At 42.2% G+C, this 14464-nt stretch overlaps 1 protein-coding gene across 1 annotated transcript in view; it reads left to right on the forward strand.

The window, feature by feature from the left end:
• The window catches only part of LOC138566340 (protein SSUH2 homolog), a 620994-nt gene extending 607720 nt beyond the window's left edge, over positions 1-13274 (forward strand). The window contains exon 14 of the mRNA XM_069643486.1: positions 12879-13274. Within this exon, the coding sequence (XP_069499587.1) occupies positions 12879-12896 (18 nt within the window). The 3' untranslated portion in view covers positions 12897-13274. The remainder of the gene's footprint in view (positions 1-12878) is intronic.
• Positions 13275-14464: the final 1190 nt, after the last annotated feature.

Raw genomic sequence — 14464 nt, forward strand, 5'->3', positions numbered from 1 at the left:
ATTTCTAATTTTCACTTATAGTATATTCACAAGAGGAAGGTTACACTGGTCTGATCGATCAAATCTCATTATCAAATGTTAGATTAACCATACATATATTATTTTCCAGTATGTTAACCATCCAAATTCGACAGTCGGATATGATCCAGTTGTACCTGCACTAAAAACCCTTATGAGAAGGGGAAAGGGATAAATGACACCAGTGATGGTACCAGCCTGCTTTGCATAACATCAAATAACATTTTTAGAACATAGGAATAACCACAGATGTGTATTTGACTAAGTTTGTGAGAAAAGGATTGCATGATTGAATCACTGAGTGCATGTGCACACTGAACTGCATATTGAGGCAATTTTTCATAATACTCACCATGATAGTAGAATGTTTGCAAAATTGATCTAAACAGCCGCCTTAAGATGTGGATGTGATACATCAGGAACGCCACTGGGGTCCAAACGCTGTCTTGAATGAATATTCAATTCTCAAGTCTCTGCATTGAGAATTGAGCATGGAGACGGACATCCTCACCCCTAGACTCTGAAAAGATAACTATACAAAGAAAATCATATAGAATTGTCTAAGGTCATTATTGCAGCATATTGGAATTTCCTGTGTATTGTTAGCCTTCCATATAGCGCATGATAGTTGTTGCTGTGTAGTACAGTTGTCTATATACGGGTAGATCTGGGTCCTATTAACGTGGATTGCTATGGACAATAAACATACAGCGTTGGTAGAGAAAAGGTGCTACTATGAGGCAACAGATACAAGAACTGCTGGAACTATGAAAAATGCTGACTGCTAGGCGTATCTTGGTACCTATAAACTGAAGAGGGCTGACATTTTAAAACAAGATGCAGGACTTTCATATGTAGATGGAGAAGACCAGGATGCCATGCAACAGAGAAGGTCATATGTAGGTCTCAGGGTTAAATCTGAGACAGGACGTTCCTAGAAGGACTATGTCATGTCACCAGAAAAGTGGAAGGTGTAGAAAAGGGCTGATGGACAAGTGAGAGTTTACTTGCTAACGTGAGCACATTGTAATCCCAGGAGTTGTAGCTATGCTCAAGCCCGAGGGAAGTAGTTCTGATGACTGGCCAATCTTCAACATGGAAGTCTATACAAGACGATATTCTTTTCATTGGGAGGGAGGGGGTGTTGTCACTTTTACTTTAGTAGGGCACATGCTGCAGGTAATTGTATTGCATTGCAATGTAATAAAAGGGGTGTTGCTTGCTACATTTTACACATTTGTTGTGCAGATTTAGTTGTATACCACGCCGGCTTTCCTCTTGCTGTCTGCTGCCATAGACCTGCCTCCTCCCATTCAAACACACAAGCTTTAGTAAAATGAGCTTCAGAGTTGGGGGCATTGATTTGATGACCTGCTCCCATATGGTTCGCCTTTCAGATTCCAAGACAATTTTTGCAAAATGGTGCATAGCACAATTTTCTGTGAATGCTTAGCTATCCATATGCCAAAATCAGTATTGCAGCATACTTTAATTATTCAAGACGTTAATCTTGAATAGTCTAAAACCATTATTGCAGTATTCTGCAGTTTGTATATAGTAAGCCTTTCACAGTCAATTTGTGTTACTGCAGCATAGTCCAATTTTTATTGTATGTGTTTAGTCCTCCATCACCAAGGTTATCAGATGTTACAGTTGCATGAAACAAACAACCCGTAGCGACATCAGGCAGCGCTTACATGACAGAGTCTGGATATCTGCCAAATCTTTCAGAAATGCATGTAGGTGGTACGTAACTTATTATATGCAAATTAGTGGATATTTTGTGGTAGTCTATCTATTCTCCCCACAAACCTTGCGTATTCCATTTATTTTTTATAAGAGCTTAGGCTCTCCACAGTCTCTACCCAGTCCATGTTAAATAATTTGTTTTGTCTTTCCTGGGTTCTTGATCATCTTCTTTTGTCGAAGTAGCAAATTCCTAATTTGATCCCAAAATTAGTGAGAGACTATAATGATTTTTAATGATTTTGCTCAAGTCGATGTACAGGGAATTTGAAGGGGGGTTAAGCATTTTTGTGTAACTGGATAGCGTTCTCTACATTACTCTAGATTGGAGAGAGATCAACCCCAACTTGTGTCTAATGATAGTTAGGTATTGAGTTTGACAGTCCGAGAATCTCTTTCCATATGATACCTTGAAGAGTGTGTATGCTGTCATGGGTTTTGACCCATGTTGAATCAATAGACTGGGTAGATGTGGGGATGAGCTGTCGCCGCCCATTATTCTATCCCAGAACAAACTAAATCAATAGACTGGGTGGATGTGGGGATGAGCTATCGCCGCCCACATTCACGCCATAACAGGAGAACTGCGCAGTTGGCACGGGACCACTCCAAAGATACAACCTTCTTGTGGGGGGTTCCACATCACCACTCTACTGTGAGGATGCCATCAAAACAATGTTAAGCAAGGGTCCTATACTATCAAGCAAAAGAGCACTCTATTGAAATGCAGTAGTTCAAGACAACTCAAAAAAATGCATGCAGTACCCGCTTTGGACTCAAGGAGGCGCTAGCGGTCTAAACTCTGACAGGAGAACTGCTACTTCAGAAGCTAATCAGCCTTCTGTGACAATTGGGACTTCAAAGCTTGTAATGGAAGATCTAACCACCTGCTGTTCCCAGAGACAATCTGATTTGATTAACAGGCCAAAAGGCTGGGAAACCTTCTCACCTCAGAAAGCCCAGGATATCACATGGTCATGCTAACCAAATGCAAAGTGGCCCCCTGGTCTGTTGACCTCAGCTTGCTGGAGCCCACACAAAAGACCTTTTCCCTTGAATAGGATATGGTGATTTTGGCTGTTTCCTGTCAACAAAGATCTGCCAGCCAGGAGAGACATGTGATCACTGTCATCCCCAAACTTTGGGGGCGGACTCAAACACTGCAGTACTTTGAATTGAAAGCAAATATATATTTTACAGAAATACTAATAACTCTTGGTAACCAGATGACAGAAATGTGAAATTTGGGGATCCTTAAAATGAAAACTTTGCCCACAATTCAAGCCCAAACTCCAACTTGTGTGATATTCTGGGGCAAAACCCCGCTATTTATTGATACTATAGACTCTGTGTTTAAGCTAGAGACATGGGAATTTACTGGAGTATGTATGGACAGGCCGTGTATATGTGTATAATTTTTAATGAAAAACCAATGTTGCATAACCCACTAAAATCGAAAATAAGTTGCCATTTCTTTACCCAAGCTCCTAGAAACGCCAGAGTCGGAACAGTGCCTACCTCATGTGATATATGATGTGTGTAGGTGATGTAAAAGCAACTGTGTAGTTGGGAAAGATGTATTTGGATCAAATATAGATTTGTGTGTAAAGATGACAGGGGAGGGCCCTCTGGCCATAAAATCTACCTCATCACTCTGACTCACAACTCAGTTCCCCCAATCAAGGGAGAATGGAAAGCTTGGCCAATGATAAATTGAGAGAGGGGCTGGCTTAGTGATGCTGCGCACACAACCACTTTCTAAACACATAAAAGCAGACGGTGCAGGACAAGTGGAGATCCCTTTTTCACTTTCCGCGGGACGCTCTGCCGGGAGACTTCAGACTTCAATCCATCAATCTTCAGAGACCAAGACTTTACTTCCGAATTTGTAAAGAACAGGCCTAACCCACAAGCTGAGTTCTCTTCAGCAGGCCTCAAAATCATTTGCAGACTATTCACAGCCGGGCTGAGCGGTTGATTCTGGCCTGAAACCCTGCGCCAGAAAGATCCAGAAGCAGTGCTGTACCCAGAGAAAGCAGAGACATCCAGAAAGCAGACCAGAGATCCAGAGAACCACAGGCCGCTGTATCCGGGGAGCTGACCCAGATGCTGTGAGCAGAACGGGTGCCTGACAGACCCAGCAGAGCGGAGCTGACCCAGGCGCTGCGCGCAGAGACCGTCCGTGGCGAGGGAACCGCAGCCAATCCTGACCCGATCCGTGGCGAGGTCCAGTCCTTTCAAAGCTAGGAGTGAGTACTTAGATCAAATTGTGACAGAAATAAGCTCTTAGTTAAAATAATTTAATCCAACTATTTTAATCTGATTAGAACTGTCTCCTAGAAATCGTGTCACCTGTCATTTTCAAAGCTGTCACCTGTCAATTTGAGTTACTTTAAATCCGAAAAACGACCTTTACAAAATCGTTCATATCTCTGGAACCGTTTGTCCTAGGAACTTGCTACTCCTTATACTTTTGCCGTAATCGCGATCCACGCACTCGCGAATTTTGCCGTGATTTGCGATTTGGCCTGATTTCTTTACCTGTAAAAAGATAGCAGCTCTTTGCTTTCCTTTGCTAAAAATGTGTTTGCCTCTTAATAACCATCCCTGAATCATTGCTAAAGTGAGCCTGTGCTCATCCCAAGTATCTCTCACTCCCCCTGAACTTCCTAAAGGGAATTAAAAGCATTTTCAGCATATTTATCACTTCATTGCCACCACATTCAAAGCACTTGGGCCTGTGTTTTAAAACTCATACCTGTTTTCTCTAAGCTTGCTGGGGTGGGAATTGAATTTCATAATGTATTTGATTGCATTCCTGAGAACTGTGTGTGTTACTTCCATCTCCTTGCATTGCATATAGGGGGGGGGGGGGCGGTGAATTGCCACCAGGGGAAAAGTGAACATATGATATCTTGTGAAATTAGTTAGTTTCTGTACTGCATTTTCATTCAACATTGCATCCATTTGAAACCATAAAAGTATTTTCGCTGCCTTATCCATCCTACACCAACTCCTCATTGATTATAAAGAAGTGTACTAGTGTCAGATTACCCATTGTTGATTAACATTATATTTATAAGGGCGATATCGATTATTAATTTATTATAAAAGCGTGGTATCTATATTTTGTTTTGTTTCTCAAATAAACCTTTTAAACTTGCAAAACAGAACTACTTCTTGGCTCAGTGGGGTCAGGGGGATTCTAAGAGAGGGGTGTTATATAGGGGTAGTCATCCAGAACTCATGAACTGGACATAAAGATATATCAATAAGGGTTTCCATTCAGTATCCCAGACTAGGCATTGACTTAGCTGTAGTGTTGAATTGAATCCTCTTACAACGCATTGGCCAAAATCCAGCGGTGTAATGTCTAGACCATAAATCAGTGATGGTTCCACTTTGGTCATGTAAAACCTTATTAAAGGAAACAGTGAATACTTGCAGTTTGCTGTAGAGGCCTTTCAATTGATTGATTACAGGACAAGATTTGTCTCTCAAAGTTGTCCTCCATTCAATAGTTGAGCTGCAGTTTGTCAGGATATAACACTTTCCAATCTGCACTCTCCCACCACCCAATACATTGTTTTAGGTTTCCTTTTTTTAGAGAAGATAATGATTTTAGATTTCTCTCCATTCAACAAAAGGTTGTTTAAAATAGTGTATTAAAAAAAATGGGTGCAGCTTCCTCTGAAGGCACAAGGGGGTCTGATAGAAAAATATGTGGTTGTCGGCAAAGGCCATCCAGTTAAGTGTTAGATGGCCTAGTTTTACTGGATGGGACCTGTGAGAAGACCAACAATTTTCTAAATCGGTTATATGGAGGTTGAAGAGTGCAGCGGCCAGTACACACCCTTGCTTAAGGCTGACATGTGTCTGGATTGGTCTCAACACTGTGCCCTCTTTAGTTAGTCTTACTCTGAGGTATCACTATGGAGAGCTGCTATCAGTTGTACCAATTTTAAAGGCACTCACCAGTCCGACATTTTGGTCCAGAGCAGTTCCTTGCAAACTCTTTCAAACATGCTGCTCATATCTATTGATGTCATGTAGGCATTACCTATTGTACCTCTCTTTACAGTTGCCAACAAGTGAGACATGACAGGTGCATTCAAGGCTGTGCCCATTCAGGACCTAAATCTGACTTGAAAATTAGATAATGCCAGAAGATGATGAGCAGATGTTCAGATCTCTCAGTAGAAGGCTTGCAAAATTCTTACTTGAGCCATCTAATAGTGATATGGGTCTGTCTGTAGTTGGTTACATTTTTTACATCATCCTTTTTGTACATTGGCACTACAATAGATTCAGGCCGTGTAGGCGGAGGTTTGTGTGTTAGAAAAACAGTTTTGAATAGAGTCATCAACGGCCCTATTTAGGCCTCAGGATCGCTCTTGATGATGATGGGTGTGAGCCCGTCTGGGCCCGGTACTCTTGACGTCTTGGATTTATTAATGGCCCAGAGGATATCATTGTTGTCCCAGATTTAGTCAGCAACTTCTGAAGGCCCCTTTAGTATTGAATTCATCTGGGCAGCCTTTGACGGTTTAGAGTATTTAGTGGTGTCATACTTTGTCCAGGTTTCCTCTAGGATGGGGCACATCATATTCATAATTGGTCCTCCCTCTTTCCCATATTTAGAGAACAAACTTCAGCCGTATTGCTGAGGGTCTGTATTTCTAGTATCGATTGATTAGCTCTGTTCAAAATCAGGGCTCGTTGTGCCTTAATAAGAATTTTTATATCGCGGACGTGTGAGTTTCTTCTGTTGCTCATAAATATCAGATGCTAGTTGGTAGGTAACCAAGTCTCTTAATGCTTTCCTCTTGTTCCTCTTAGCTCCACTAATAATTTCATTGTAGGCATGCCTATGGATTTTAAAACCTAGTGGCTTCCCCCTGAGCGCAAAGGTTTGTAAGCATTGTCATATTGTGTGATTGAAGTTTGTAGTAGAAAAAAGGTTTGCTGTTTCCCCAACTTCCTAAGTCCTAAACATGTTGTTGTATTTCATTTTACTGAAAGACCACCTCCGGTGGGTGTTAACATTGCAATGATAGTTACAAGTTAGCGATTCTGTTTCAGAGACATTTCAAAGGTCATTATTGAATGGTCACTTAAGGTTGTGGTAGTAACCGTTATAGGTTTACACACTGGTTTTATGCTATGGAAGACATAAACATAATTGATCAATGATAAAGCTGCTCCTCGATTCCATGTGAATGTTGGCTTTGTCTGAAGTACTACCCCCATTACGCATAATTGCAGTCCCCAGTTGCGCATGTAGGAATCCCAAAGCTTTCCGTTTGATACATTGAGGAGCCACGTGTCAGAATAGTTTGATCCTCGTTCATCTTGTATCCAGCTCCCCAGTCTGTTAGTCACCCCCCATTATAATACAATGAGGGTGACCTGATTCTAGCGAGTTTTTAATCACAGTATCTATCTCAATTTGGAAAGTTGAGCAAGAGATCTTCCTCGGATTCTAATATGCATTGATTAGTAATATATCCATCGTCATAGATTCAGTGTTTGGAATTTCTGTTCTGAGAACTTTTAGGGAGTTGAGGCAAGTGCCTATCTACCCAGTGCTAATAAAGGGATGCTGTTATTTAATTGTGAGTCATATGTGAGGAGACCATGTTTTGAATTAGTTTGCCTGGCTTTTTCTCTGTATTTAAGTCATATATTATGGGTGCTAGTGCCCTCCCCTGCCTCTAGAGGCTTGGTCCAGCTATTCTAAATGTAATTTCAAGCTTTTATGTCTTGCGCTTGGGAACCGTTATCTTCTGTTCTACTTTTTAGCTGATCAACTTTTCTTGCAATGAACTTGGAATGGGTCTGAGTAGCTCCTCTCTGGTATGTGCAGATCGGAGTTCCAACTAATTCAGCATTCTCAATTTCTTTGCAGCTTTGAGGCAGCCTTGGATTCTCCATTCCCTCTAGCATGGTGTCACCGTCCATTTTCTACACACTGGCTGCTTGTTTCTGTTCCTTTTGTGAGAAGCAAGTGTCTTGTGTTTTGGTGTATAAATTGATTATGATATGTCTCGAATGTCTGTTGAATGCTGGTAATATTCTTCATGTCTAAATGCGAGTTTGGCCTACGAGTAACTTCATGATGAGTGTTTATCTGATTCATGTCTTGTGCGCCTGTATTAGTCTATCAGTAAGGCCACTTGCTCTCGTTCTCTTTGATTACAGTATGTTAATTTCTTCTTTAATGATTCCAGTATAAGTTTGGTAGGGTTGCCTTAGTAGCATCTGTCATACTTGCGATACTACTTCACTCGTTCCTGCGGTATGTAGGTAGGGGCAGGGCAGACGCAATTAATTTGTCTCTCAACATTCCCCCCTCTGGTCGAGTTCAGAAGCACCTCTCTTCCAGGGCTCTGTCCTGAGTATCGTACCTTAGGGCTCCATGTCTTAGACACCCCCCTCAGGTCACCTGTATACTTTATATGCTTATCCACACTCCAGGTCATATAGCAGCACTCCCCATCAGGTTTGCATAATATTCGACATCCCAGGTAATTATGAGGGTCTCAAGGATATTACAATTTTGAGCCTGGAGGGACAACATGACTTTGCTTTTGTCCATGTAAGGTAGATCAACAGGTTGTGTGTATACATGAATTTTAGTATTTAGGTCTATCACTATCTTCATCCTACCGCCTTTTAGCTGTTTTTTTGCATTGGCTTATGGCTATTCTCAGGACACAACATAACAACACCTACACTTAGCCAGGCAAGAGGGGATCCAGGAGAATGGGTATGAGAACCAATCGTCATCTGCTGCTTCTTCAACCTCCTCCACCATTTTGGTGTGGAGATAGGTCAGTAATGTTATGCCTTCTGTAATTTTCCTCATCGTGGGCAGTTGCGTATTTACGAGCCATTTTTTGCACATACGCCACCCTCCATTATTAGGTCGAGGACATACCGATTTTGAAATGTCATGAGCCTTATTATTCTCTGCTATTCCTTTATAGCATTAAAGCCTTTTACTGTTGAGTTATTCGATTATAGCAGCCCCCAAAGGTTATCTGGAGCCACCTGGCATTTGTAGTGGGTTGTATCCCAGGTAAAACAGAGGCAAAGAACATTGTGGTTCTGCTGAACAATTTATGTTCATCTGGCATGTTATCCATTTTGATGGAGATATAAATACTACCGCTTCTTGTCCATTAAAGGTTGGGCGATCATCTCTTCCTCATGTGCGTATTCATTTTTGGGAAATGCACAATACGCACATCACTTTCTGGCACTACCAACGTGGGTATGTTTATAAGTACAATGGAACTCGGCGCTCCCCAGTTCGGTGGCAGTTTCATGTATGATCTGGATCCTCAAGCCCAAATGTGGTCCATTAATACTGATGTTCCTGTTTTCATGCACGGTACATCAAAGATCTGCTTACATTCTGTATTTTTCCCAATGTTTATTGTCCCTTGACAGTGGCATTCTTCAAGGGTATTAGTATTATCTGTATGGGTCCCCCCCTATCTTCAAGTAGTTTTGTAATTTCAGACCAATGAACGATGCATTCATTGTTCGCATTTCCACAACCTCTTCCCATTGTCCCAGTAGTGCCAGTGCTTTGCACACTTCTAGTCCATTGGCCCATCCCTCAAGTGTAAGTACATGTCGCTTTATTTGTAATTGCCTGCATTCCCAGCATTTAGGAATTTCTTTTCCTGTCTAACCATTACACTGCAGCATTTTGTTGTCCTCTATTGCAATCCCTGCTCTATTTGTTCCAGGTTGCTCATACCTTATTACTTTGTTTCCTTTCAGGTTTTGCCATGGACTTCAAATCTTGTATATAATTATCTTCTCGTGGGATTTCGCTTTGTTTACCCATACTAATGAGGCAGTGTGCCTTGTCTGTGGCTATAAATACCCTGAAAGCGTCCATGTCTATGTGCTGGAAATCATCCTTTGCTCTTCTTTTTAGTCTTTTATTTTGCCTAGTAACAGCAGAGACATTGTGAGTTACTAATTCAGTTACTATAATGCTAGGAGTTTCATTACTATACATAGTTGTGGGAACATTGCAAAGAACCAATTCTCGTAGTGCAAACAGACCAAAAAAACCCCAAAAAATAAAAGAAACAAAATGTAAAAAATGTAATGACTAGCATGACTGCTACTGTGTCCACAAGTTGCACAAGGCCACGCCTTGCGGTGGTCCGCGGGCCAAAAGCTCATATCTCACAAAAACAAAAAATGTACAGGACCTTTTGCCTTATTGGTTGACTCCTAGAAGAAAAACTGCATAATAATAGCAAGGAGGACCCTTTTGAGATGAAGAAAGTCTTCGGGTTACCAAAAAGGGTAGCAAAAGTGATGTTTTGGGATCGCAGAGCAGGAATAGGAAAGGAATATGATAGGATAGGAATGTGCTATATCCGAGAAAATGGCGAATGACAATGTATTTGCGATCAACATTGGATGCCTTGTTTGAATGAGTGCCGTTGGTTTAGTTGTACTGTTAAAATCTTCACAGGAAAATATTGCCTTGTTTCTTGTCTTTCGTTGGTCTGTAGTTTGCTGCCTTGTTCTAGTGGCTGATCAGTTCTTCATCCGCGTCCTCTTCTCCAGATTCAGGGAGTTGTGGCAGGGGGGTCTCGCCTTTGTATGGTTTGATGTCACTGAGGTGGATCCAAGCTCACCTCCCATGCACTTGCAATGCAGTGGTTGAAACATCCTCAGCAAAGTCGGGTCCCTCGATCCGGGGATTGTCCCCCCAAAGCATTAAGTTATTTAGAAGTACAAAATCACTAGGATATAAGGAGGGGGCTCGATTAAGTCTTGGTGATTGAGCAGATTGCCATCTTCCTCATTTGCCTTCCACCTCCCCTGCCGGTCCAAAAGCTGCTGAGACATAAAAGAGACACTTGCAGTCATAGCTGCCAGGTAGTCCATGGGTGTCCGTTCACATTTGAGTGGGAGGAGAAAAAGATATGGCCATACAGCATCCCGTCACCAGCTCATGATGAGCCAGGTGATGCTCTGAGCCAGGCTTATAGCATAATGCAAATAGGGCTAATGGTAGGCAATGGAGCCATCATTTTTTTAGGGTCATTTTTAGCTTAGCAATTTGCTCTGCTCTTTGAGCAGGCCATTGAGGTGCTCACAAATCCCGTTTTGCCTGAGCTAAGCGGAAGCCTACTAATGCTTAATCCCCAGGAGGATTTAGTTGTGCTAAAAAAAACTCATTTACAACATGTTGTCCATTGTCAGACTGGAGGACTTCCCACGGTCCCCTTATCGGGAAGACCTCATGCACGAGGAATTTGCAGCACAGGTGGCATCAGGATGTGTGCATGGAACAGCTTCGATCCAGTGGGAAAAGAGACATACAAAATATATATATATTTCCATTGCAGTTTTGGAGCATACCTACATAATCGATGTAGGTATGCTCCAAAACTGCAAATGCTGGAAGGGTCCGGTAGGACGTGGCATTGCTCCTCTCACTGTTTGCAGTGTGTTCTCAGCTGTGAACTTCTGAATCATGCAATTAATTATAAATGTTGCAACATTTTCAGCCAGATTGGGCACAAACCACTCTTCTGGATCAGGGCTGCAAGACTTTCTTGTGTTGTGGGTGCTGGGTGGGGAAGCTGGTCTAATGCTACCTTAAGCAACGCATGGGGCATACTTGGTTTGCCAGTTCTGTCCTGTTGCCACAGTGCATCTGTGGAGGACAAGGAGAACCCTATGTCCTTTCACGAATCCTGTTCTGATGGCGCATGTCCCTGTAATTCCAAAATCTCTGCTCATTAACATATTGCACGCTCGCGTATGTTTATTAGTTGCTGTATCAAATTTAGATATTTCAGGAAAATTGCTGCTTTTTTGGCTTCTGTGTCACGGCTTCGTTTCCATGGGAAATTAAATCTGCTCCCTTAGTGTTGTCGGCGCACTTCACCACAGCGGTGGCCATTGGTAGTTGCAGTGCGTCAATGAGCCTGTCCAATAATGGCACATGCTGCACTGGTGTGTCGTCTGGGTATAGGAAGCCCTGCCTTTTGCAATATGTCAGTGCTGTGTGTACTGTTGACATCACGTAGGCAGAGTCTGAATATACTGTTACTTCCTCATCTTCATGCTTTTCAAGTGCCTCAATAAGCATTACTAGTTCTGCGCTTGCGCTGAAAAATGTAGAGGTAATCTCACATTCGCCACTGTCTCAAAAGTGCTATTCTATTTTAATTTTACCACTGCAGTCCCTGTACGCCATTCGCCCGTGCTCTGGTCAATCGTCAGAGAACCATCAATGAAAAGTATCTTTCCCCGCCTCTATAGCATTTTCTCTGACATAAGGCAAATCATTGTACTGATCAGTGTATTTGGTGCTATCATGCACATCATCATCTTTCTCTGTTGGGCCTGCTATGAATGTTGCTGGGTTCACTACTCTGGACCTGACAATTTTGATTGCTCGATTCAAAATTATCACATCATACCCAGATGCTCTCTGTGTAGTCAATGTGCTTTTGGGATTCTCAATAATGGAAAATGGGGCATGCTCTACATATAATGTGGGTGAATAGCCCATTGTGATACTGGCAGGATTCTCAATTGCAAAAGCTGCTGTGGCCAGTGATTGTTCACAAAGATAATGACCTCTCATGACTGGATCAAAGATCCCACTGTAGTATGCTAGGGATGTGTGTTCTAGTGTGGTCTTCTGTGTAAACACTGCTGTCATTACTACTCCATTCGAATATGAGAATAGATAGAATTCTGCACTGTAATCGGGGATCTCTAGGACGGGTGCTGTGCATGTTGCCACCACTCATCAAAAGCTTAGGTGATTTAACCTGTCCAGGCAACAGCACTGTCATATTTCTGAGCTTTTTTGAATCCTTTTAAAAAGGGCCTGATGTATGTACTGTAGTCGAAGACCCACGCCATGCAGTAGTTTCCAAGGCCCAGAAATAGTTGAATTTCCATCATCGTTTTCGATGTGGTGTTTTCGTGATTGCTTCTGCTCTTTCGGGGGTCTCTTTCCTGTCCTCTTGAGATATCAACTGTCCAATGTACAAGACCTCCTCCTGGCAGTATTGTAATTTCTCCTTGTCTACTTTGTATCCCTTGTCTTCCAGAACTGCTATCAACTGTAGCAAGTCTTTCCTGCACTGCCCTTCTGTTCAACTGCACACCAGAATTTCATCTACATACTGAATCACTGTGCTGTCAAGATGTACATTTCCCAGGTCGATCTGGAGGACCTTGTTGAATATCGAGAGGGACTCACAGTACCCCTGGGACAAACACTTGTGTTTACACTTTTTGTTTCTATACAAAAATAGGTCAAATATTGTGACTCCTCATGGCGGGGGATTGAAAAGAAAGCATTCTCTAAATCAAACACTGTGAAATACTTGGCTGTGGATGGAATATTGCACAGTATCATGGATGGGTTTGAGACCAATGGAAATTGTGCTTCAACAATATTGTTTGAAGGGCGTAAATACTGAATAAATTACTACAAATCTCCACATCCCCTAGATTTCATTTCAATGGGAACACTGCCTTATTACATGGGGACTCTGACAGTACTAGTATTCCCTGTTGCACAAATGTGCTAATTGTCTCACATATACCCTTGTCTGCATCTTTCGACATTGAATATTGTTTTACTCATGGCAAAGTTGCGCCTGGCTTCAGTTTGATCTTAACTGCACCTACTACTTTCAGTAGGCCAACGTCATTGAGACTGCTGGTACACAGTATAGTTGGTACTTGAGCTAAATCTTCCCTGAAGAATGATGGTGTCTTTTCTATCACTGCCATTCTTTGCAGTACTTTTCAACTTTCAACTTTCATCCAATAAGTGAGGCTTATAAAAAACACCATCTCATCATCTGAATCCTCATCTCTAAACTGTTCCTCATCTGTCAAATCAGTCAGTCTATGTACTTCATCAAGAGCTACTACTGCCCTTCATGCTTTGTGCCATGAAGAATCACCCTCTCTTCTCTCACTATAGCTTCCTCTATTTCCTATGGAATCACTCATCCCTTCTTGTCATCCATAGGTACTTTTGGCCCGAAATAAGTATTATGTGGGTATTCTCAATGTTTTCCCTGTGATCCCGGGCAGCCACGCTAACAAAAGGCTGACTCCATAATGGAACACCTCTGGGTCTACTGGTAAGCCCCAGTGTACTTTCTGACCACAAAATACTGATATGAATTCTTGTACGTACATGCAATGGATCTCAGGAGTGGAGTACACTATTCCTTGGTTGCCAAAAGTAAAGGTCATGTTGAGTTTTCTCATCATGTCCCTTCCCATTATATTGACTTGCGTCAATATAATAGTGGCATGGAGAGGTTGTGTTCACCTATAGTAATGGGTAGATCGTCAATAAATGGAACCAAACTTGTGTCCCCAGAGAAGCCTAGCGCATTCATGGTGGTGCCTGACATTGAGTATCTACCCGCCCTGAGACAGGACCTGGTTGCTCCATGTCTACAAGTAAGGAAAATGTGTTGCTACCTATGGTCACTCCGACTCGTGGTTCCTCTTGTGGGTCTGGTGTAACTGATAGTATTGAACGCATCAAGTCACTCTGGGCTTTTCTGTTGTGGATATAAATTAATTCCTGTCCAAGTGAAAGGGATTTTCTCCCACCACGGTCACATTCCCTATCCTGGGTTTAAGCGTCTGTGCTCCTGCATTTGCA

The sequence above is a fragment of the Ambystoma mexicanum genome, chromosome 2p (assembly GCF_040938575.1).
Source record: "Ambystoma mexicanum isolate Mex_15411 chromosome 2p, UKY_AmexF1_1, whole genome shotgun sequence".
Taxonomy (NCBI): Eukaryota; Metazoa; Chordata; class Amphibia; order Caudata; family Ambystomatidae; genus Ambystoma; species Ambystoma mexicanum.